This window comes from Polypterus senegalus, chromosome 1, assembly GCF_016835505.1.
Source record: "Polypterus senegalus isolate Bchr_013 chromosome 1, ASM1683550v1, whole genome shotgun sequence".
NCBI classification, from domain to species: Eukaryota; Metazoa; Chordata; class Cladistia; order Polypteriformes; family Polypteridae; genus Polypterus; species Polypterus senegalus.
In genome coordinates this window covers 314,931,135-314,955,924 of record NC_053154.1, presented here as the reverse complement: position 1 = coordinate 314,955,924, position 24,790 = coordinate 314,931,135, and the positions used below count along the sequence as shown (strand labels likewise).

Genomic DNA, 24,790 nt, shown 5'->3' with positions numbered 1-24,790 from the left:
AGGAGGCTCAACTAAGTATTGATGTCATATCTCTGTTGGGGGGCCCACATTTACGCACCTCTCTAATTTTGTTATGATGCATATTGCATATTTTCTGTTAATCCAATAAACTTAATGTCACTGCTGAAATCCTACTGTGTCCATAAGGCATGTCAGATATTAAAAGGAAGTTTCTACTTCTAAGCTCAGCCAATGAGAAACAAAAATCCAAAGACTTAAGAGGGGTTCCCAAACTTTTTCATATGACTGTGTCTGTATTTCTCTTATATAGTGCCTTTCCTTTCATATTTATTATATAGTGCCTTTCATATTCACCCACCTGTTTTACAACTTTAACATCTGTCTATCTGATTTTTGTTGTGTAGTGCATTTCACTTCATAACTACATAACATTGTATTTTATTCAATAACTTTCTTTTTTTTTCTCTCACTGTATCCATATTTTATATAATAAGTTTCATATCTATGTACCAGTCAAACTTTTATATAATGCCTTACATAAGCATCAATACACCTTAATAAAAAGGGTGTCTGTCTGTCTGTGTATCTAAGTGACTGTCCAGTCTCTGTCACAAATATCTGTAGTAATAAAATGCATTGCATTTCACTTGTCATTCCAACAGATGGCACATCACAAACATTAATACTGCTTTTACAAGTCCCATACCAAATGGCATATAACAGAGACATGGGAAACAAATTGCAGTGGTATTGCATTTTACTACTACAAATGTTTTGATGCGCCATCTGTTGGAATGACAAATGTAACAAATTGTGTCCTCCCATACACATACAAAAAACATTCCAACAGATGGTGCACTGCAGACATTAATGCTGAGGTCTATGGTGATTACTTAGAATTTAATCCGTCATAGATGGGTAGCGCAGCTAGTCTGTAATAAAGAATACATCAATATTATTAATAAATAGCGCATTTCATACCCATCCACCCATTTTACAACTTTAATATCTCACAATCTATTATACAGTCAATTTCATTTATATCTAGGTTTTATGTTTTACTTTTCATATCTATCTGTTTACACCGACTTGCACTGAGGTGGTGTGGGTTGCCATGACTCAGATCTGGAGAATCAGAGCCCTTGTTGATAAAATGTGCCAACTTGAGGAGTCTGCATGTGGATGTGGACCGAGGAACAGCAGTGACAGCGTGGTGACCTGATGTCTCCTAGATGGAGGCCCTGGTTTGTCATTTCCATTCCATTACAGCAGTAATCGTGTAAATGTACTGCTTTAGCAGACTACACATCGTCCTCCTCGACTGCTTTTATTATTTGAGGTGCATCATACTATTTGCTCACCTGTTATGTGAACTGGAATCTCCATCACAGGGAAATGGTGTCCATTCCGGCTACATCAGGTGCAAAGCAGGAGCTCACCCTGAGTGGGACACCAGAATGTACCCATTCACTCAAAAGCGCTGAGGCAGCAGCTGTACCTGGTGTGGCACCTTCTGTGTATCCCACTCTTTGCCATCCATAATCCTAATGTATAGCTCAGGAATCCTGCTGCTTTCCAGATTATTCTGCTCTATTTCCCAAATCTCACATACAGAGGGACATTAAAAAGAAGACAACATACAGTTGTGCAGCCACATCTCCGCCATGACATCCTCGCCTCTGTTTCTCCATCATTTATCAAACCCCGGCTTACTACTTCACTTCAAGACACACTCCTGGGCTGTCTGGAGTTGCATGTCATTCTGCACATGACCCACCATATTTAATTACCTCCGTGCCCACAGCAGCTTCTGTCGAACCTTCACTACTGTCATTTATTTCTTGTCATGTTTAATTCCGTAATGTTAACCCCAACGTGGGACGCCTGTCTAGATTTAGTATTTGTAATAACTGGGATAGAATTCATGGTGTAGATAGAGACGCTTGAACCACTGGGCTCAAGGGAGCAAAAAAAATAAATTAACTTCTGTCTGTGTGCCTATCTATCTATCTATCTATCTATCTATCTATCTATCTATCTATCTATCTATCTATCTATCTGTCTGTCTGTCTGTCTGTCTGTCTGTCTGTCTGTCTGTCTGTCTGTCTGTCTGTCTGTCTGTTATATAGTGCCTTTATCTATCTATCTATCTAATCCTGCCAACTACGCTATCTATCTAATCCTGCCAACTACACTATCTATCTATCTATCTATCTATCTATCTATCTATCTATCTATCTATCTATCTATCTATCTATCTATCTATTATATAGTGCCTTTATCTATCTATCTATCTATCTATCTATCTATCTATCTATCTATCTATCTATCTATCTATCTATCTAATCCTGCCAACTACACTATCTATCTATCTATCATATAGTGCCTTTCATATCTGTCTATCTGCAAAGTGACTGAAGCCCGGCCGTTCACCACAATATATTCAAATAAAAAAACACAAATAGACAGACAAATAGAACACAAATAAAGAGATTATTTATTATAATAAAGAAAACACAAATAAAATAGACAATCAAAATACAAACAGATAAACAAAACACAAATGTGCACTCAAAATGCAAACAGACAAACAAAGCAGACATACCAGAGCGTCGGTGCCAGTGCAGTATGGCGTGTGTGCTGAGGGGACGACGCTCAGCTCTCAGTGCCGTTGCAGTGAATAGCAGAACGAGCTCAGACCCCCACGTTTCACTTATCCACAGCGAGTTCCGTTGTTGTTTTGTGTTTCTGCTTAGTTTGCTCAGCCCATCAATGGCGGCACACCGGCAATCAACATCTCACACCCTCTCAATTACCGACTTGCAGCTCCGCACTCCTCTTAAATTTAAAGAGACACAACAAAGAGGAAAAAGTCACTCCTCATGTAGACTTAATAAAACGATTGCAATCGTTAAGTTACATTAAATCAAATGAGTGCTGCTGTCGTTTTTTGTAAATGTTAGTCACTGTAACCATCTGAAATGTACAGAAAGTCATGACAAAGAAAAGCAAATGTAAGTAGAATCAAATCTAATGCGTATCTGGTCTCTGTGTAAACTCATGAGCCGACCTATCATCCAAGTGACCTGGGTGGGCTACCTGGGGGAGATCCCCAAGGTGCCTTGGCATACGTGAGTAATAAGTAAAGGCGGACCATTTCTGTTTCAGTGGCTCCTCCCTTTGCTCTTCCCCACAACATACTTAGTCAGTTATTCGTGCACTGTGTCGCTGCCCCTCGATGTAATGTCCAAGTGACTGCGCAATTTTTGAGAGAGACCACCCTCCAGCATGTTTTATTTTTATACGTGGTGGGCACAGAGTGTAAATATATGCATGTGACCCCCTGGGGCCTATGGTGGGGGTCTTAATCTGCATTCTGTAACTCATTTTCTCAATTATGTAGATGGTACAGAAGAGTTGCTACTTGCCAGTCGTCACGCACCCAGCTTTGTCTATTAAAAGCATTAATCCTCCATTCACTAAACTGTGAAGAATACCCGGTCAGAGGCGGGACAGTAGAAAATTAATGTCTCATCACCGTGTAAAACACAAGCTGTTTATTATAGACTCTGTGCGAGACCTCACATCAGATTTGAAGACCTCTCCACAACTCTCCAAAGGAACACAAGATGGAAGAAACAGGCGGTGTCTTTCAATGTGCGCTTTCTGAACCTGCGGCCGGGGGATTTTATTTTTAATTAGGGACCTCGACTCTGCTAATGATTAATGGTTGAATATACAGTATACTGATCCAGATTTTTCTATTCCTTATATATATATTATGCAGTATGAATATTTTCATACATCACTTATCATTTTCTGTTCCATCGAGTTAAAATATTTGATGCAGTATGACAAGGCACTTCAGTCTGAATGTAATGGTTTCCATATTTTTTAATGATATGTGTTTTTTATGTCTATGTGTGTCTCTCTCTCTCTGTTGCATGCAGAATTCGTTTTGGCACATTATCCACTGTACTAAGTCCATTAAACCCCTCACAAGGTGGTCTAAGTTACCACAAGACTTTGCTCCCCGTCTCTGAATTCCAGACGCCCACTCCAGTCTCTCTTTGTCTCTGTCTGCTGCAAATAAACTGCACCGGCACGAAACCCCAAAGTTAATCTTGTTACCGAAACTACGGTAACTACGGGCAGAGACCACAAGACCAGCACGGGACCGTCCTGAGTGCATAGCTCACTACAACTGATTAGCAAAACATCAGACGTTAGAACGTAGCTGGTGTACCGTGCAATCCAAATAGAAGAACATAATATTGCCAATGTCCACTAAGAGTGCTAAACGCTGTCTTGACCTTTGCAGAGCCCGTTAAAGGAACCTGCTAGTACCCCTTCGTCGTGTCAAGAGTGGTCAAATATTTCCCCTTCCCAAGCCGTTTAAAGAGATTGTCAACACAAAGCATCAGGTAAGCGTTGAATCGGGAGACTTGATTAAGGTGATAAAAGCATCCAACTTCCATTGGGCGTAGGGACCAAAACAATGGGACTGTACCAGGAATTATGACCCAAGTCCAGCATACGCTTGATCTCCACTTCAATATATTTTGCCATCAGGAGGTGATAAGGGTGCTTCCTGACAATCAGTTATAATATCATGCTCAATCAGCGAGGTCCGGCCAGGTATGGATCTGTCTTCATTGAAAGTTGAAGTGGTAAATCTGTTCTCTCGGACGCTTTCGCTTCTTAACTTTGTACCTGCCTGCCAATGAGCCATCAGTTTGTAGTGTGAGGTAGGAACGAGAACTGTGTCACAGTCTCCAGGACAGAACTGCCGAAGCACCGTACCACGATCATGGCACCGGGCCTGCACCACTTGCGTTTTTCTCCATATTCCCTTTTAGAATTGGCCTGATTTTAGTGAATCTATTGCATAACTGAGCAGTATATTCCAGAATGTTAGTGAAGTGGAGGACCACTTCCTTACATCCTTCCTTTAGAATGTCCAGTATGCCCTGTGGTTAATGCCCATAAAGTAACTCAAAGGGAGAGAATCCCGAAAACGTTTGAATCACCTCCTGATAGTCAAAAGAGATAAGGGAGAGGAGCTGGTCCCAGTTCCTGCTGTCATTGCTGACCACCTTACGTTAACATTTGTGTGAGAGTTTGATTAAACCTCTCTATGAGACTGTCAGTTTGAGGATGGTATACTGTGGTCTTTAAATGTTTGATCTTAAGAAATTTGGTAATTTCCCTGAACGTTTCCGAGGTAAAAGGCATCCCTTTGTCTGTTAAGACCTCTTTAGCAATTCCAACACACACAAAGAACCCTTGGCTGTTCTCAATGGGATAGCCTCAGTATAGCGGGTAGCATAATATATGAGGACGAGAATATATTTATGTCCTCACGCTGAGGGATCGAGAGGTCCTACTATGCCAACTCCTACACACTCAAAGGGGATATCAATTAAGGGAAAGGGAACCAGCAGAGCACAGTCCTTCCTATGAATCTGAGTTAACTGACACTCCATGCAGGAAGTGTAGAAACGTCAGACCTCCTCATGGATTTCCTGGCCAATAAAATCAGAGTTTAATCTTTTCTAGAGTTTTATCAGCTTCCAAATGAGTGCCTAGGAGATGGAAGTGTGTCATTTCACAGATAACAGTGACCTCACCTCCCCTTCATGCTCAGCTACCCAATATAATAAATCATTATTGATAACAAAATGGGGCCCTGATGGCATGGGACATAAGATGCGTTGGCCTACATTTTTGGGAAACTTGAGGGAATCGTCATTCCAATGTTCCCATTTAAAAGATGCCGGGGTTTGCATAAATTGAAACTGTAAAGTGTTCAGAAGACCTGGACTGACCTCAGTGGGCAGAGTGTTAGACCACAAATTTGCAGGCCCGGGTTCTGAGGATTCTGGTTGGGTCGTCGTATCTTCCACTATGTCACACTGGGTAGCCATGTGATTCTCTATTGTCAGATGTGTACACGGCGTGGAGACGGTTTGTGGCGGATTACCTCTGTAAACTTCAAGGCCCAAAGTTTCAATGGGAGCGGTTGGTGTGATACCACTCTTTGCCCAGAATCACGGAGAAAGGGTAGATTTCACAGTACCACCACCTGTAATGCCCTCACGGAGCTTTCATAACTGATAATACATGAGACGGACCGATACCCCAGCATTTCACCATGAATACTGGTCAGACTGGTCTTCCCCGTAAGCCGCTGTCGCAGTAACGCATAACGGCAACCCACAAATGGAAATGGTGCTGCCGGTGTCTATTAGTGTGGTAACCCAGTGCCCACTGACCATCACCACTCCTGTCCAAGGAACAAATAAGAGGTTAGCGATAGCACAGTGCTTTTCACCCCTAGCCCAGCCGCAGTCTTTGGTTCGCTGAGTTGCGCACAATTGGGGATGCTGGCAAACCCGGCCTGCCAACACTTGAAACAGCGTGAGGTGGACGTGCGCTACGGGGGCTATGTATCACAGTGGGAAGGCTCTCGCTGGATGATGTGTCCTTGTCGGGTTTGACACACTGACCTTTCTGCATGCTCGGTCTGGACTGCCTCTCAATGCCTTTCCAGGGTTTCTAATAAGACGTCCATATTGTTATAGGCCTGTCTACTGACCGGCTGGGCGAGAAATTCGGGGAGGTCTTTCAGTAGCAGATCACAGGTCACCTGTTCCACGAGCTGTTTTGAATCATTAATATCTGGCCATAGCCAGCGCCCCTCTTTACCCCACTGACCATATCCCTGCCGTCTGGATGGCCTCACGGGGTGAAACCACCATTCATGGTACAAACTCGCTTGCTGGTGCACAGAAGCCATGCCTCTTAAGGATTTTGGCTTTGCGGGTGTCATAATTGGCGCGTCCTGCGTCTGGAGGCCATAGTAGGCCCTTTGCACCTCCCCCTTCAGGAACAGCGGCAATGTGTTTGCCCAGTCCTCACACTCCCAATGGTGCCTGGTGGCCATACACTCAAAAATTAGCAGATGAGACTGTATGTTGTTGTTGTCCTGCAATGGCATCAGCATCTGGAATGGAACCCTTGACCGCTCCTGTTGGAGGGCTTCATGTGCTTGAGCCCGTGCCTCAGCCTCAACAAGCTGTGTCCTCATCTTGCCAAACTGGACCTTGAGCCCCTAAATTTCTGCGGCCATACTAGTAAATACAGACATCAGGTCCTGCTCTTCTGTCGTCTTCAAGCAAAGTCCACTGGGGTGGGCTGTGGCTTCTTGTTACCCTGTAGTGAGCTGGTCAGTGCAGTTGAGTGACCCCATGGGCTGATTTTAAAGTACCTCAGACTAAATGAGGGCTCCGAAAAAAAGCACATGAATGTGATCCCATGTGTTCCTAAGACCTCCTTTGTGCTGTCGGTCGGCTCCTCGTGAATTCTCATCATCCTCACAGTTTATTGTACACAGCACCTTCTGGTGGTCCCTGTGATCCCAACATGCTTTAAAAAGCCAGGCTACAGTCCAGATGAAATAGCAGTGCTGGCAGGTTAGGTGACTCGGTGAAGGGATTGGCTATCAGTCAGCTAAAATCTTATATAGCGACTTTCATACAACCAAACAGTCCGTCGGGAGAAAAATGCACAAGGATTTGGGTGGGCCTTGCAAACGTTGTCACTCAGACAGTGACTTGGCACTCGCAGGGCTAAAACCCAGGCTCGTGGAGGTGTGAGCTGGCAGCAGTACCCACTAGTGCACCCCCTGATTAAGTATTGTAGTATTTATTTTAATTCTGCATTGCCGTTGTGTCGCAGCGCCACTCCATTCTTCTACTTCGTTCCCTAAAATGTCCTGTTTTGACAGCTTTCTGCCTCCTGGGTAGCAGGAAATGAATCCACTTAAGCTTCCCCCTGCTCTCCCTATGCCATTTAATTGCACACTCTTGCTCTTCGACGGTACGCAGAATAAAATCACAGAGTGCTGTAATTCTTCAAATATTCCTGAAAGACATCAATCTTTTCATTAAATCACATCTGTTAGCCGCTACATTTTTTTTCCTTACCTAATTCTTAGCTGAATACCATCGGCTCGCTGAAACCGTGCCGGTCTGTAGTCAGAAATGCTTAAAAGATGATAATCGGACTTTAGAAGGGAAAAGAAAAATGACAGAAATGTGTTGTGATAAGTAGATTAGCGTCGTCAGCTCTTTGGAGACATAACAGTGGCGCTCCCTGCAGTAGAGACCCCCTCATTATGGGAGACACACGGGGCACAGGGAAGAGGAGAAGCTGTCCATTATGAGTAAATTGGCTGTGGAGGCAGGGTGCCCAGCTGGCATAGGGCTGCCAAGTGTGGGATGGGCATTGAGCTAACACACCACGGGGGGACATCTATTATATAGTGCCTTTCATATCTATCTATCAATCACTATCTATCTATTATATAGTGCCTTTCATATCTATCTATCTATCTATCTATCTATCTATCTATCTATCTATCTATCTATCTATCTATCTATCTATCTATCTATCTATCTATCTATCTATTGTGGCACCTGGCCGGGCTCCAGACCTCCTCCAGACCACGAGGGGGCGTCCGTCCTGGTTACGCTGGTGGCCTCGGGTAGAGGGCATGGAAGCCCAGCCCTGTAGGGGCCTGTGGTCACCGCCAGGCGGCGCCCCACTTCCAAACCATCATCTGCCACATCCGGCCGAGGCAGGAGCCCGGCCGGGATGCCCAGGAGGACTGGAGGAGGGCCTGTACCTCCATCAGACCACGAGGGAGTGCCTGCCCTGGTTACATTGGTGGCCTCAGGTAGGGGGCATGGAAGCCCAGCCCTGTAGGGGCCCGTGGCCACCGCCAGGCGGCGCCCCACTGCCTGAACAGCCCTGGAGCCCAGCACTTCCGCCACACCAGGAAGTGCTGGGGGGAAGACGACAGGGGACACCCGGATGGCTTCCGGGTGTGCAGCCGGCACTTCCACCACACAAGGGCGTGTCTGCGGAGGAGTGCCGGGAAGCAGCTGGAGCCCATCCGGGTTCCTATAAAAGGGGCCGCCTCCCTCCAGTCATTGGCGAAAGTCGGGAGGAAGAAAGACAGAGCTGGAGTGAGGACTGGAGGCGGCCAGGAAAGAAAGGCAAAAGGACTGTGTGGCCTGGACTTTGGGGGATCGGTGCTGGAGGACTGGGGTGTGATTGCACGGTAATCTTGTAAATATTAGTGTAAATAAATGGTGTGTGGTGAAAATATGATGTCTGTCTGTGTCCGGGCCAGCGTTCACACTATCTATCTATCTATCTATCTATCTATTATATAGTGCCTTTCATATCTATCTATTATATAGTGTCTTTCATATCTATCTATTATATAGTGCCCTTCATATCTATCTATCAATCACTATCTATCGATCACTATCTATCTATTATATAGTGCCTTTCATATCTATCTATCTATTATATAGTGCCTTTCATATCTATCTATCAATCACTATCTATCAATCACTATCTATCTATCATATAGTGCCTTTCATATATCTACAGTATCTATCTATCTATCTATCTATTATATCTGTTATGTAGTGCCTAGATAAAGTGCAAAGTTTCAGCGGGTCAGGAACAAAACTAACAACATCCTGTAACCAGTAGGGGATGCCACTGAGCCCCAGACCCAATAATGTCCAATACAGTCACGGGTTCAAATAATGCATTTTTTAACCTAACAAGCACTTTGTACAATGAAGCACAGCCAATAATCATACAATCAATCAAACTCTATCCCCTCCAGTTGGGTGTTGCCCGCTGCCTTATCTCGAGGAGTCAGAGTCAGGAAGCTCCTTTTTTGCTGGTCTTAACCCGGTATGACTTGTTGGGGAGTGCTTCCGGGTTGTTTGTCCTCCCCTGATAGCACCCTCTTGTGGCACCCCGGGTCCCTGACAGGGCTGCACTTCCGGATTCTGGTTCCCATGAAATCCTGCGGGTGTCCAAGCTGGGATGTCTCCAGCGGACCACTGCCACCTAAAGTAAAGTAAGCTACTGGCACCTTCCATTTTTGACACAAAGTCAGAGATGGGAAAAACTGCATGCAGCAAAGTGTCCAATGTGCCATTGCCTTCCACATGTTGAAGAAGAGGTGGTGGTGAGTTGGCCGTAGATTTTCAGATAGGAAATAAAGAGCTAAACGTGTAATTTGATTTGATATACTTCATTAACCTCCTTTTTTTTATCAAAATTTGTATTAAATTTCATTTTTTTATTGTAAACTGTTTCAAAAAGCTGAAAGTACAAAGTCAGAAGTGTAGAAAGTATAATCATGATAAAAACAATAATAATGACAATGAAAAATAATAATATGAGCAGCACACTGCACGTGCACGAGTGGTGTGAGTGTCACTTTTGGATTCCCAGAATCCCTGTCGGTTTCACTGACCGTTTCAGGCTTCACTGCCCGATGACAGATTCACTTCATCATCATCTGCTGATGAGAGGCGTTTCTTATGAGAAGTCGTTACAAGGCTAGGCGATGCGTCTGTACCGTTGCCCAGGTAATGCTTATGTTAGACATGCCTATCCCGTTTCCTGAGTGACACTCCATACTAAAACTTATGGCAATTTTTCAGCCCGAGTAAACCTCAGGTCTTTACGTCTATCCCGTTGCCTGAGTGACACTTCGTACTAACACTTATGGCAATTTTTCAGCCCGAGTAAACCTCAGGTCTTTACGTCTATCCCGTTTCCTGAGTGACGATCAGTACTAACACTTATGGCAATTTTTCAGCCCGAGTAATCCTCAGGTCTTTGCATGTATCCCGTTGCCTGAGTGTCACTCCGTACTAACACTTATGGCAATTTTTCAGCCCGAGTAATCCTCAGGTCTTTGCGTCTATCCCGTTACCTGAGTGATACTCAGTACTAACACTTATGGCAATTTTTCAGCCCAAGTAAACCTCAGGTCTTTGCGTGTATCCCGTTGCCCATATGATACTCATGACTAACGCCTTTAGCACTGTTTTTATAGCCTGAGGGATGCTTGAGTCTAATGCTAAGGATGTTAATCTCCAAGGGGAAATTGTCTTTTCGCATGACCTTTGGGGGTTTGAGACCATTGGGTGAGCCATTGCACAGCACCTCTGAAGCAGTTGTCCAGGTTGAAGGCCTTTGATTTGAGGACTCAACGAAGTAGGATCCCTTTTGGCAGTACTGGGGTTTCAACCAGCAACCTTCCAGATAGCAGCACAGATTCTTAGCCACAAAGCCACCACTCCACCCAAGGGTCTCCCCTCCCCTCTCACAAGCAGGTTTGGGCAACATGGACTATAAGCCACACATCCTTGAGGAGGTGTTATTTTAGGAATTTGTCCAAAAACCTGCATGTCGACTAAATAGCCCTCACGTGGTTTATGTTGCCAGATGTCACTCAACACAAATTACGTCTGCATGGCAACCTGAAAGCAAGGAATGACACAATGGCAGTTGTGAGAAATGACAAAAAGACAGCAAAATTAAATAAAGCAAAAGTGTAAAATTACAAACATGATCCAAAAAATAAATTACAACTGTAATGATCTGGGGGTTTGTGCACTTGTTCCTCTTTGTACCTTTCTGCTGTTATGTTTCAGCCACATTGTGTTTATTTTCATTTCTTTTGTCCTTTTTTCTGAAATATTATTTTTTGTTATCATTAATTATGTAAAATTTGTTAATATTGTTTGTTAAATGAATGTTGTGTTCTTCTGCACTCTTTGTGCTTTGTGAATGGAACTTCCCTAGAGGCGGGGCCACTCTGATGTCACTGCTGAAGGACCGCCCCCTGCCTTTATATTTGAGGCCTGGGGAGCCGGTCCTGTAGTAGTTCATTGATTGTCGATTAGAGACGGCATTATTTTTGCAAGTATTGATTTTCTGGTTTCTGGATTTTGTGCCTCTGTCTTGTGTTTACGACTACTGGATTACAGATGATCAGGGTTATGATTTTTACATTTTTTTTCCAACTATTCTTTGGCCTTCAAAAATGATCTGATTGTTGTAACAAGGAGAGACGTGAGGCATGGAAAGGTTTGGGGCAGCCACCCGTTTAATTCGGTTTCCTGGCTGCAAAAGTACTTGATTCATTTGTATTGTAGTTTACACAACAGAGTCCAAAACAGAACTGCCTGCCAGAGCAAAGGCAGGGGTCTTTATAGGACAGAGGGAGGAAGTGATGTCATCCTCTGGGCCAGAACTGGAAGTGACATCATCCTTGGGGCCGGAACCGGAAGTGACATCATCCTTGGGGCCGGAAGTGACATTATCCTTGGTGCCGGAAGTGATGTGTCCTTCTTGGAAATGTCGGCTCCTGGTGGGATTTCACGGGGAAGACCTGTAGAGAACTCAGAAAGGGCGTTAGCGTACCGCAAAGGGCAGATGTATAATCAGTTCTTTCTAAGCACTTCAGCTGCCTCCCATGCACACGTGTGTGACATCGTGATGGCGGTCGGGCAGTCGGAAAATCGAGAGGATTTAAGAGTCATAGTGGACTCTAAGCTATCGACTTCCCGACAGTGTTCAGAAGCCATTAAGAAGGCTAACAGAATGTCAGGTTATATAGCGCCTTGATGTGTACAGTACAAGTCACAGGAGGTTCTGCTCAAGCTTTATAACACACTGGTGAGGCCTCATCTGGAGTACTGAGTGTGTTTTTGGTCTCCAGGTTAGAAAAGGACATAGCAGCACAAGAAAAAGTCCAGAGAAGAGAGACAAGGCTGATTCCAGGGCTACAGAGGTTGAGTTAGGAGAGAAGATTAAAAGAGCTGAGCCTTTACAGTTTAAGCAAAAGAAGATTAAGCGGTGACATGATTGAAGTGTTTAAAATCATGACGGGAATTAGTGCAGTGGATCGAGACTGTTATTTTAAAATGAGTTCATCAAGAACACGGGGACACAGTTGGAAACTCGTTAAGGGGAAATTTCACACAAACATTAGGAAGTTTTTCTTTACACAAAGAATGATAGACACTTGTAATAAGGAACCAAGTAGTGTGGTAGACAGTAGGACTTTAGGGACTTTCAAAACTCGACTTGATGTTCTTGTGGAAGAAATAAGTGGACAGGACTGGCGAGCTTTGTTGGGCTGAATGGCCTGTTCTCGTCTACAGTGTTCTAATGTAATTCCTGAAGTTCTGAAGTTCAAGGACTCTGTATTTATGTTTGGTTCCCTTGAGTCTTAACCAGTGTTAAACATGATTCTCATTCTCCCACGTTGCTCTTTCTTTTTCCTTATGGCTGCCATCGTTCTGGGTTGCTATGCCTCGTGGCCTGGAACACCTGCAGATTTTGTTTTTATTTTCTTTCTCCAACCATCTTTTTTGTTTTTTCTGTCCTCCCTGGCCATCAGAACCTTACTTTTATTCTGTGTTAATTAGTATTACCTACCATATTTGCTCACATATAAGTCAGGTCATGAAACCAGAAAAATCAATCATAAAATCAGACCCCGAATAATATGCTCGTTTAAAAATGTGACACTTATTTTTTATTTATTTTTTTACATCTTCTCACCTCCTCCAGTCTCGCACCAGTTTCTCAGACACATCAGATTTTGTTGCAGCAGTGCAATTACCGATTTCTTTCACTACTTCAATGATGTTTAATTTAAAACCAGCTTCCTATTTTCTTCTGGTCGAATGCTCCATCGTAGATAAGGGATGCTCATACGATAAAGGTGTATGAGGGTGTGAGATACAATAAACACAAATCAGGGAAAACGTCGCTTTGGAATAGTTCGGGTATTACCATGTGTTCACATAGGCATATGATAGAGAGAGAGTTAGGAGCACACGCTGATACAGCGCATTGCCGCACCCACATAGAGAAAAATTGGCCGTGTGCCCAGTGGTTACTCTCTCAAGTGGGCGTTAGCAGATCATAATCTCTTGGACCAATAGCGTGAGTTTTCCACATTCGATTTATACGACTGACATTATAAAATACCAGAAATTATACAGTAAAATCAAGTCCCGACTTATCCGCGGGAGAACTTATTCATGAGTATATACGGTAATTTTATTCTTATATTTTGTCTTTTTTTTATCTCTTTCTTCATTCTGTAAAGCACTTTGAGCTACATCACTTGTATGAAAATGTGTTATATAGATAAATATTGTTGTTGTTATGTTGTTTTTAGGCTTGACATCCAGGAATATGTAACGACATACACTCACCTAAAGGATTATTAGGACCACCTGTTCAATTTCTCATTAATGCAATTATCTAATCAACCAATCACATGGCAGTTGCTTCAATGCATTTAGGGGTGTGGTCCTGGTCAAGACAATCTCCTGAACTCCAAACTGAATGTCAGAATGGGACAGAAAGGGGATTTAAGCAATTTTGAGCGTGGCATGGTTGTTGGTGCCAGACGGGCCGGTCTGAGTATTTCACAATCTGCTCAGTTACTGGGATTTTATAGTGTTTACAAAGAATGGTGTGAAAAGGGAAAAACATCCAGTATGCGGCAGTCCTGTGGGCGAAAATGCCTTATTGATGCTAGAGGTCAGAGGAGAATGGGCCGACTGATTCAAGCTGATAGAAGAGCAACTTTGACTGAAATAACCACTCGTTACAACCGAGGTATGCAGCAAAGCATTTGTGAAGCCACAACACGCACAACCTTGAGGCGGATGGGCTACAACAGCAGAAGACCCCACCGGTACCACTCATCTCCACTACAAATAGGAAAAAGAGGCTACAATTTGCACGAGCTCACCAAAATTGGACAGTTGAAGACTGGAAAAATGTTGCCTGGTCTGATGAGTCTCGATTTCTGTTGAGACATTCAAATGGTAGAGTCAGAACTCTGGCGTAAACAGAATGAGAACATGGATCCATCATGCCTTGTTACCACTGTGCAGGCTGGTGGTGGGGTGGTGTAATGGTGTGGGGGATGTTTTCTTGGCACACTTTAGGCCCCTTAGTGCCAATTGGGCATCATTTAAATGCCACGGGCTACCTGAGTATTGTTTCTGACCATGTCCATCCCTTCATGACCACCATGTACCCATCCTCTGATGGCTACTTCCAGCAGGATAATGCACCATGTCACAAAGCTCAAATCATTTCAAATTGGTTTCTTGAACATGACAATGAGTTCACTGTACTAAAATGGCACCAGATCTCAGCCCAATAGAGCATCTTTGGGATGTGGTGGAACGGGAGCTTCGTGCCCTGGATGTGCATCCCACAAATCTCCATCAACTGCAAGATGCTATCCTATCAATATGGGCCAACATTTCTAAAGAATGCTTTCAGCACCTTGTTGAATCAATGGCACGTAGAATTAAGGCAGTTCTGAAGGCGAAAGGGGGTCAAACACCGTATTAGTATGGTGGTCCTAATAATCCTTTAGGTGAGTGTATAGGATGATGTCTGATAGTTCCTGGTTGTCTAAGGTTTGGATTCCCAATATGAACAGTGTTCTTGTCTTTCTTATTCTTAGTTTCTGAGATACTGGTTACAGCAACTTTTCCTACCCCATGACTACTTATGTTTCTCATTTTCGGCTCCCGACTTGTGCTTTGTTCTTTGATCATGATACTGGCCTCACCCCGGATGTTAACTTATTTCATTTTAGTCTTCCCAGTTACATCCCCTGTTTACTTTCTGATCTGTCTGTGCCATCTCCTGGTTCCATTCTGTCTCTCTCAATACTGCTGTGTCACCCTGTAAGACAAGTAAAGGCAATGAGGAAGACGAAGTGTAAATAAAAAAAAAAAAATTGCAACGGCGTAAGTTCCTCCTGGAAAGCTCCTCTTTGTGAATAAAGAAATGAAGCATTCAATGAAACACAGATTGGTTTCCAAGCAGACGTACAAAGAAATGCCTCATGTTGTTTTTCATGGAGGGACCCTCTCCATGCCATCTGTATGCCACCTGGAGTTGCTGACCATTTGTCTTTATTTTCTACATGGCAGCTAGGGTGACATTGTCTTTTAAAGTCACAGTCGCCTTATGTGTATTTGGTTCTTCACTCCTCCCTTTCTCTCTCTTTTCAGTGGCGCCCTTTTCTACCTGGTCTGAAGTTTGAAGTCATTGATTCCTCGTATGTCTCACTCTACACAGGTAAGTACAGTGTAGTCATCATCTCAAAATGACAGGGAACTTTATTGTACAAAACAGTGCGTTTGCTTGTGGGGATACTTGTGTCTAAGGCAGTCGTCATATTGTTGGGCTCAGCAGACCACCAGACTTAATGCAAAGCAGGTAACGTGTGGCTGTGGGGTACATTCTGCTCAGCTGTTCAAGTCATTATCAAACGGGTGAGTGTCTCTAGGGCTATTGTAAGTAAATGGGGCGAGCCAGGACAGAAGGAGAGACTGAATGTACAACCCCAATTACATAATAAAAAATGGGGGAAAGTATGGAAAATGCTCATAAAAACAAATATGAGTGACCTAAAACTTGTATACCCTTGAAAACATTACAACAACATATTATTTGATGTTTTATCTTATTTATTTAATTGTTATTTTTTAAATATGCACTCATGTCAGATCTGATCACTGGCAACACGCACCAAAAAAATTGGGACAGTCGATTGTTTCCATCCATCCATCCATCCATTATCCAACCTGCTATATCTTAACTACAGGGTCACAAGGGGTCTGCTGGAGCCAATCCCAGCCAACACAGGGCACAAGGCAGGAAACAAACCCCGGGCAGGGTGCCAGCCCACCGCAGGGCGCACACAAAAACACATCAAGCACACACTAGGGACAATTTAGGATCGCCAATGCACCTAACCTGCATGTCTTTGGACTGTGGGAGGAAACCGGGGTACTTGGAGGAAACTCACGCAGACACAGGAAGAACATGCAAACTCCACGCAGGGTGGACCTGGGAAGCGAACCCGTGTTCACTTCCCGTGATTGTTTCCCATTTTTTTTAATGTCACTTATTAAGTATTTAGTAACAGAAGACACAAGTCAGTTAATTTTACCAAATGGATTCTCCCCCATTCATCCATTTTCTGGGTCTTTAGCTGCTCAATTGTACAGAGTCATCATTGCCATATTTTGTACTTCATAATTCCCCACACAAGTCAGGACTGCCAATCTCGTACCCGCATTCTCTGCTTATGCAGTCATGAACTTGTAAGCTAGGCAGAATGTGCTTTTGGTGTTGTGCTGCTGGAAAATACAGGGACATCCCTGGAGAAGATGGCGTCTAGATGGCAGCATATGTTGCTTCAAAATTTGCTACATTAATTGAGCCCCCACAGATGCCAAGGGCACTGACACAGCCCCATACTATGACAGACACTGGCTTTTGGACCTGACCAACAGCTTGGATGGTCTTTTTCATTTTTGGCCCAGAGAACTCTATGGCTATTTTTTCTTTGTTTTTGTTCCCAAAAAAATGTTGGCCATAAAATCCAATGTCACTGTGCTACTTTCAATCTCACATGAGACTGAGCCCAGAGAAGTTGGCTGCCCTTCTGGGCAGTGTTAACACTAGAATTACTAAAGCTTACAAACAAACTTGCACCTCACACCATTCTGTCAGCGTCTTTTGTCTTGTAAATGTGTCGATAAGCTCAAGCAGCAAGCAGCCTGCTATGCCATCCTCCCACCGCCACAGAAACAGCAAACACCTCTCCCAGCTCAAGCCTTGTTTATCAGGGAGTCCGGTACCTAGACCTGTATAGGCCAAAAAATATCTTGTTATTTGGAACACATGCATTTCATGTGTGTCCCGTATCTACAATGATCTATATAAATGTAGGATGACAGGAAATGAAAGAAATGTTGAACACATACCTGAAACAAAAACTTTTTTCATGTTTTAGTACTAATGACAAAATTTTGACATGAAGTGTATAATGTGTGAAGACTGAAGTCCAAATATCAAATAAACACTTCCACAAAAGATAGAAATATAACAGAACAAGTGCGCTTTTATTGAAGACTGGAGAAAAAGAAATCGGGTGTGCCTTATTGTTGTGATTTCTTTGGTAATACAGTGATAAGAACTGCTGACTCCTATTCAAAAGACACGTGAAATGCATGTGTTCCAAAGTACAGCATATTTTTTAGCATATATAGCTCTAGATACATGACTCCCTGGTAAACAAGGCTTGAGCTGGGTGAGGTTTTTGCCGTTTCTACGGTGGTGGAGGATGGGATAGCACCACTCTGCATGGAGCATTGTGGTCCTGCGGTGTGTGCCGCCTCCATTCCAGGTGCTGATACTTCCTGTCTGCATATTTTCAACGGTAGATGTATAGAAGTTCTTTGGTAATTCGTGAGGGTACCCTGAAATCCCTGAGGTGGTACAGATGTTGTCGTGCCCTCTTCACCAAGGTGTCGTTATGCTTCAACCAGGTCAGGTTCTCTGTGATGTAGACACCCAGGTATCTGAGACTGTTCCCCCCTCTCTGCTTGAGTGCTGTGAGAAGTCAAGCAAAATGACCCCTTTTATTGGCTAACTAAAAAGATTACAATATGCATGTTTTCGAGGGAACTGATTACATCTCGCCTGAAGAAAGGGCCCGAGTTGCCTTGCATAGTGTAATTAGTTTAGTTAGCCAATAAAAGAGGTTATTTTGCTTGACTTCTCACTACATCCATAATAGCTAACATGGTACAACACCCCATCCTAATAGTACTGATAATACTGAGGCGTTGGTAGTGCCCCTGTCATCCCCAAAAGTCCACAATCGACCCCTTTGACTTGCCGACATTCAGGCGCTGACGTTTTCTCCTGACACCAGTGTGACGGACTCTCCAATTCATCTAGATGTGCCTACTCATTGTTGTCAGATTTCTGGCCCACCACAGCTGTGTCCATCAGCACACGTGACGATGACGATAGTGTCATGTAAAGTCATGCGGTCATACATGTGGAGTGAATACAGCAGAGGACTCAGAACACAGCCCTGCGGAGCCCCCCAGTGTTGAGCGTTAGGGGTGATGAAGTGTGGCCACCCACTCTAACCAGCTTCTTGATGAAGTGCTCAGACGCAGGCCCCTGACCTTGCTGATGAGCGTAAAGGGGTTTATTGTGTTAAATGCAGAACTATCGTCGATTTGCATGTGGGCCCAGGACTGTTTCAAGGTAGACGTTTTGCTGGAATAAGCTCCTGAAATTGCTTCTGACATACAATCATTGCCGAAATTACCAGCACCCCGGGAATTTTCCCAGAAAATGCACCATTTCTCCCATAAACTTGTTGCAATTCCAAATGTTTTGGTATCCACATGTTTATTTCCTTTATGTGCATTGGAACAACACAAAAAACAGAGAAAAAAAGCCAAATCTGACATCATGTCACACAGAACTCCAAAATTATTGGCACCTTTTCCAAATTGTGGGTAGATCGTTTTATTTCAAGCATATGATGCTCGTTTGAACTCACCTGTGACAAGAAACAGGTGCTGGCAATATAGCAATGACACCTGAAGCCAGTTAAAATGGAGGCAAGTTGACTCAACCTTTCTGTTGTGTGTCTGAGTGGGCCACACTAAGCATGGGGGACAGAAAGAAGAGCAGAGAATTGTCTGAGGACTTGAGAACAAAAATTGTGGAATAATATCAACAATCTCAAGGCTACAAGTCCATCTCCAGAGATCTTCATGTTCCTTTGTCCTCTGTGCGCAACATAATCAAGAAGTTCACAACACATGGCACTGTAGCTCATCTCCCTGGACGTGGACGGAAGGGAAGAATTGATAAAAGACTGCAACGAAGGATAGTCCGAATGGTGGATAAACAGCCCCAATCAACTTCAGAACATATTCAAGCTGTTCTGCAGACTCAGGGTGCAACAGTGTCAGCTCGAACTATCCATCGACATCTAAACGAAATGAAACGCTATGGCAGGAGAGCCAGGAGGACCTCACTGCTGACACAGAAACATAAAAAAGCCAGACTGGTGTTTGCCAAAATGTACTTGAGGAAGCCAAAATCCTTCTGGGTGAACGTCTTGTGGACAGATGAGACCAAGGTAGAGCTTTTTGGTAAAGCTCATCATTCTACTGTTGACAGAAAACGGAATGAGGCCTGCAAAGAAAAGAACAACACAGTAGCTACAGTCAAACATGGTGGAGGGTTTAAGATGTTTTGGGGATGTTTTGCTGCCTCTGGCACTGGATGCCTTGACTGTGTGCAAGGGATCATGAAATCTGAAGACTACCAAAAGATATTGGGGCGCAATGTAGGGCCCAGTGTCAGAAAGCTGGGTCAGCGTCAGAGGTCATGGGTGTTCCAGGAGGACAATGACCCCAAAACATACCTCTAAAAGCACCCAGAAATGACTGAAGACAAAGCGCTGGAGAGTTCTGAAGTGGCCAGCAATGAGTTCCGGATCTAAATCCGATTGAACACTTATGGAGAGATCTCAGAATTGCTGTTGGGAGAAGGCGCCCTTCAAATCTGAGAGACCTTGAGCAGTTTGCAAAAGAAGAGCAGTCGGAAATTCCAGTTGAGAGGCGTCACAAGCTTGTTGATGGTTATAGGAAACGCTTCATTTCAGTTATTTTTTCCAAAGGGCGTGCAACCAAATATTCAGTTGAGGGTGCCAATAATTTTGTCCAGCCTGGTTTTTGAGATTCCTGTGAAATTATGTCAGATTTGGCTTTTTTTCTCTGTTTTTTTTATGGTGCTCCAATGCACATAAAGGAAATAAACACGTGTATACCAAAACATTTGTAATTGCAACAATTTTCTGGGAGAAATGGTGAATTTTCTGGGAAAATTCTAGGGGTGCCGTTAATTTCGGCCGTGACTGTATATGATAATATGTTTAAGGTCATAGTTCCCTTAGTTCAGCGTTTCTCAACCTTTACGTATTTGCGACCCGAGTTTTCATAACAGTTTTAATTGCGCCCCCCTAACGATTTTTGAAAGGAGCCCACTAATACCAATTTGTTGTTTTTTAATTAATGATATATCACAGATGCATATTTTATTATACCTACTTAACTTTTATCGACATTTACCTAACTCTATGTTTATTTTTCTAGTATCAGAATGTAGTTTAAGTCAATAGATGTATTTTTCATATTTTCGATTCTTGTTTTCTTTTTTTCACATCTTCGCGCTCCCCTTTTTGTTACTTTATGCCCCCCCCGAGGGGGGCCTGCCCCACAGGCTGAAAACCACTGCCTTAGTTAAAGAAATAAATGCGCTGTGAGGGGGCAGCCGGTGGGATGCCCTCAAAATGGAAGGACAGAGTGAGACAGCATGCACAGGGCATTGTCTCCCCCGGACTGCTAAATGGCAGGAGTACAGTAGGTCATCAAGCACCTGGAGCACTTCTGGGTAACAGCAGACAGAGTTGGGAGGAGGGAGACAAAGCAGGCCGAGGAGGAGAAAAAGACTGAGAGACAAAAGAAGAAAAGAAAGCATTGTGTTGAGGTGTAGTGGGCTTGTGCTTGGGAACGAGAATGGCGTTGTCCACAAGTGAAGAAACAAAATAAAATTCACCTGTGCTTTTGATAAGTTTGCCTCCCGCGTCTGTCCGTGTCAGGTTTGGCGCCCCCTATAGTTGTCACAACACACACACACACCCACATTACCTGAGCATCTTGACAGTTGTCGGCTCAGCCCTGTTTAGCTCCGTGGGTGCCTCCAGGGGGTGCTGCGGGGACTGGGGAGTCCTACTTTATCGAGTTCTCACCTGCTTCTAAACTACAGCCTCAGGACACCGGAAGTTCTTCCAGATGGAACATAAAAGGAGTTGGCTGCCACTTGTCGGGACGAAGGAGGATGAAGCTTGTGAGGAAGAGTGGAGGAGGCAGAGAGTCCGAGAGAGAGGGAGAAGAAAAAAAAGGCAGAGAGAGTCGCAGAGTGCTGTATGTTGCTATTGGAGTGCTTAACTGCAACGTGGCTGTGGTGGGAAACGCTTGCCTAAGAAGATTTTCCCACAATGACAACTCCCTTGTGCTTTTACATTTGTGTCCGTGCCTCTGTGTCGGGTGTTTTGGGGAGTTGGATCGCCCCCCCCGGTGTCCACAATACATAAAGAGAAAGAGCAGATTGTCCAAAAAATGATGAATGTGCTGCAAATTAACATTGCGATTTGGTTGAATAACACATTTCCATTTAACAGTTCTGGCTGTTGCTAGAAGTTGGAGCACTGGGCCCTGATGTCTTGACAGACCCAGGAGCTCGTGGATTAGGGATGTGTCCATACCAGTCAGCCATCCATTTTCACGAGTGCTTATCGTGACGGCACTGCCCACCGTACAGTATATGCAGGCTCTTCATTGCCTCCTACAGATGTTGTTCAGCACCCCTTGTGACATTTTCAGGCACAGGGCTACACATTCAAGACTTCATTTTTAGCATCGTGCCTTCCAGCGGGGCTGCAGAGCCCACAAATTCCGAGAATAAGGATGACTCGGGGCTAACCACAGCATCGATCGGCGTCTGACACACATTGATTGCAGCCGCCGGTATCCGCATTAGCGGTATCAGGTTATAAAGTGGAGCTGACAAAAGGGCACATCATTAGTCTTCTCCAAGTCAGGACTGGTTTTTTGCGTCATCTGTCTGCATCCGGAGTCATTTGCAGAGCTCTGCTGCAAGACGGTCGGCATCCGCTTTGTGAAAGAATAATGGAGAAAGAAAAACCTGTGATGCTTGGGACCTTTGTCACCCACCAGGGCCGCAGCCCACTGATAGCTTCATTATAAATCTGGGATCTGAACTCTAGTCTCTTCCTCAGCTCACGGCTAATCAATGCTGATAATTAAGCCCTGGATGAAGCAGACGAGACACTCCAAGACAAGGACCTACAGTATCACGTAGGCACAGTGGGAGCTGCCCAGCCCTGCTCCTCAGCATGCCGCCAGTTCTGGCCTGCTTTAATAAAAATAGTAATAATAATACATTTTATTTATATAGTGCCTTTCCTATGCCCCAGGTGCTTAAAATAAAATGATACAAATATACAGGTGTCACAGTAAGACACAGGAAACATCAAAGGTTAGAGGCAGCCACCTGTATAATATCCTTGACTGCTAAATGGGTATTTTTTCCATGACTTGTGTATGGCACAATGTCCAAAACAGGACTGACTTGGGCTGAGTAAAATGGATTTCGTCTGGAAGTGATGCTGTCGGGACCAGAAGTGACATCATCAAGAGCATAGGAACCAGAAGTGACAACAACAACAACATTTATTTCTATAGCACATTTTCATAGAAATTATGCAGCTCAAAGTACTTTACATGATGAAGAAAGAGAAAAAAGACAAAATAAATAAAAATTAGAATAAGGGAACGCTAATTAACAAAGCAAAAAGTAAGGTTCGATGGCCAGGGAGGGACAGAAAAAACAAAAAAAAAACTCCAGACGGCTGTAGAAAAAAAATAAAATCAGCAGGGGTTCTGAGGCCATGGGACCACCCAGCCCCCTCTAGGCATTCTGCCTGACATCAATAACCTCAATCAGTCCTTATGGTATTCAGGGTTTTCATGGAAGGACTTGATGATGACACTCATGTGGACTTCTGGCCTTCAATCCATCAATGGAGGGACATCACGGTGCTTTGATCAGGTGGTGGTGGCGCAGGTCGCCACCCCAGAAAACCTGAAAAAGAACAGAAGAGAGAGTAGGGGTTAGTATGGATTTTGGAGTCACCATGAATAATAATGATAATTAATTGAATATACAGAGCATCAGGATTAAACTAAGATGAAGTTATGAGAAAGCCACGTTAAAGTAACGAGTTTTCAGCAGTTTTTTAAAGTGCTCCACTGAATTCCTATCGGTCAGCTATTCCAGATTTTAGGTGCATAACAGCAGAAAGCCGCCCGCCTCACTGCTTCTTTTAAGTTTAGCTCTTGGAATTCCAAGCAGACACTCATTTGAAGATCTAAGGTTACTTTTTGGTGTGTAAGGTGTGACATTCCGATATAGAAGATGGAGCAGATTATTTAAGGCTTTGTAGACTATAAGCAGGATTTTAAAGTCAATCCTGAATGACACAGGCAACCAGTGTAGTGACATCAAAACTGGAGAGATGTGCTCAGATTTTCTTTTCCTAGTTAGGATTCTAGCAGCTCCATTCTGCACTCATTGCAATCGATTGATGTCTTTTTTAGGTGGTCCTGAGAGGAGTGCGTTACGGTAATCTAGTCGACTAAACAACAAAAGCGTTGTTTAATTTCTCAGCATCTTGCAATGTTATAAGAGGTCTAACTTTTGCTATGTTTCTTATGTGAGAAAATGCTCTCCTAGTAATCTGATTAATATGCGATTTAAAATTTAGATTACAGTCAGCGGTTACCCCTAAATTCTTTACCTCCGTGTTGACTTTTAATCCTAATGCATCAAGTTTATTTCTAATTACCTCATTATAACCATTATTGCCAATTACTAAAATTTCAGTTTTCTATTTATTTAGTTTGAGAAAATTACTACTCATCCATTCAGAAACACAAGTAAGACATTGTTTTAGTGAATCGAGAGAGTCAGAGTCATCAGGAGCTATTGATAAGTACAGTTGTGTGTCATCAGCATAGCTGTGGTAGCTCACATTATGCCCTGAGTTAATCTGACCAAATGGAAGCATGTAAATCGAAAAGAGCAGCGGACCTAGGATAGAGTCTTGTAGAACACCATATAGAAAATCAGGGGTCTTTGAAGTATAATTACCACAAATAACAAAGTTTTTTCTATCTACCAGGTAGGTTTCAAACCAATTTAAGACACTGCCAGAGAGGCCCACTGACTAAGGCGATTTCTAAGAATATTCTGATCAATGGTATCGAATGCAGCACTCAGATCTAAGAGGATGAGAACAGATAAACGACCTCTGTCTGCATTCACCCGCAAGTCATTTACTACTTTAACGAGTGCAGTTTCTGTGCTGTGATTTGTTCTGAAACCCGACTGAAACTTATCAAGAATAGCAGGTTTATTGAGG

At 43.6% G+C, this 24,790-nt stretch overlaps 1 protein-coding gene across 1 annotated transcript in view; it reads left to right on the top strand.

The window, feature by feature from the left end:
• Positions 1–24,790, top strand: part of b4galnt4a (beta-1,4-N-acetyl-galactosaminyl transferase 4a) — a 443,680-nt gene that overhangs the window by 328,270 nt on the left and 90,620 nt on the right. Inside the window, exon 9 of the mRNA XM_039738621.1 lies at positions 15,912–15,978. Within this exon, the coding sequence (XP_039594555.1) occupies positions 15,912–15,978 (67 nt within the window). The remainder of the gene's footprint in view (positions 1–15,911; positions 15,979–24,790) is intronic.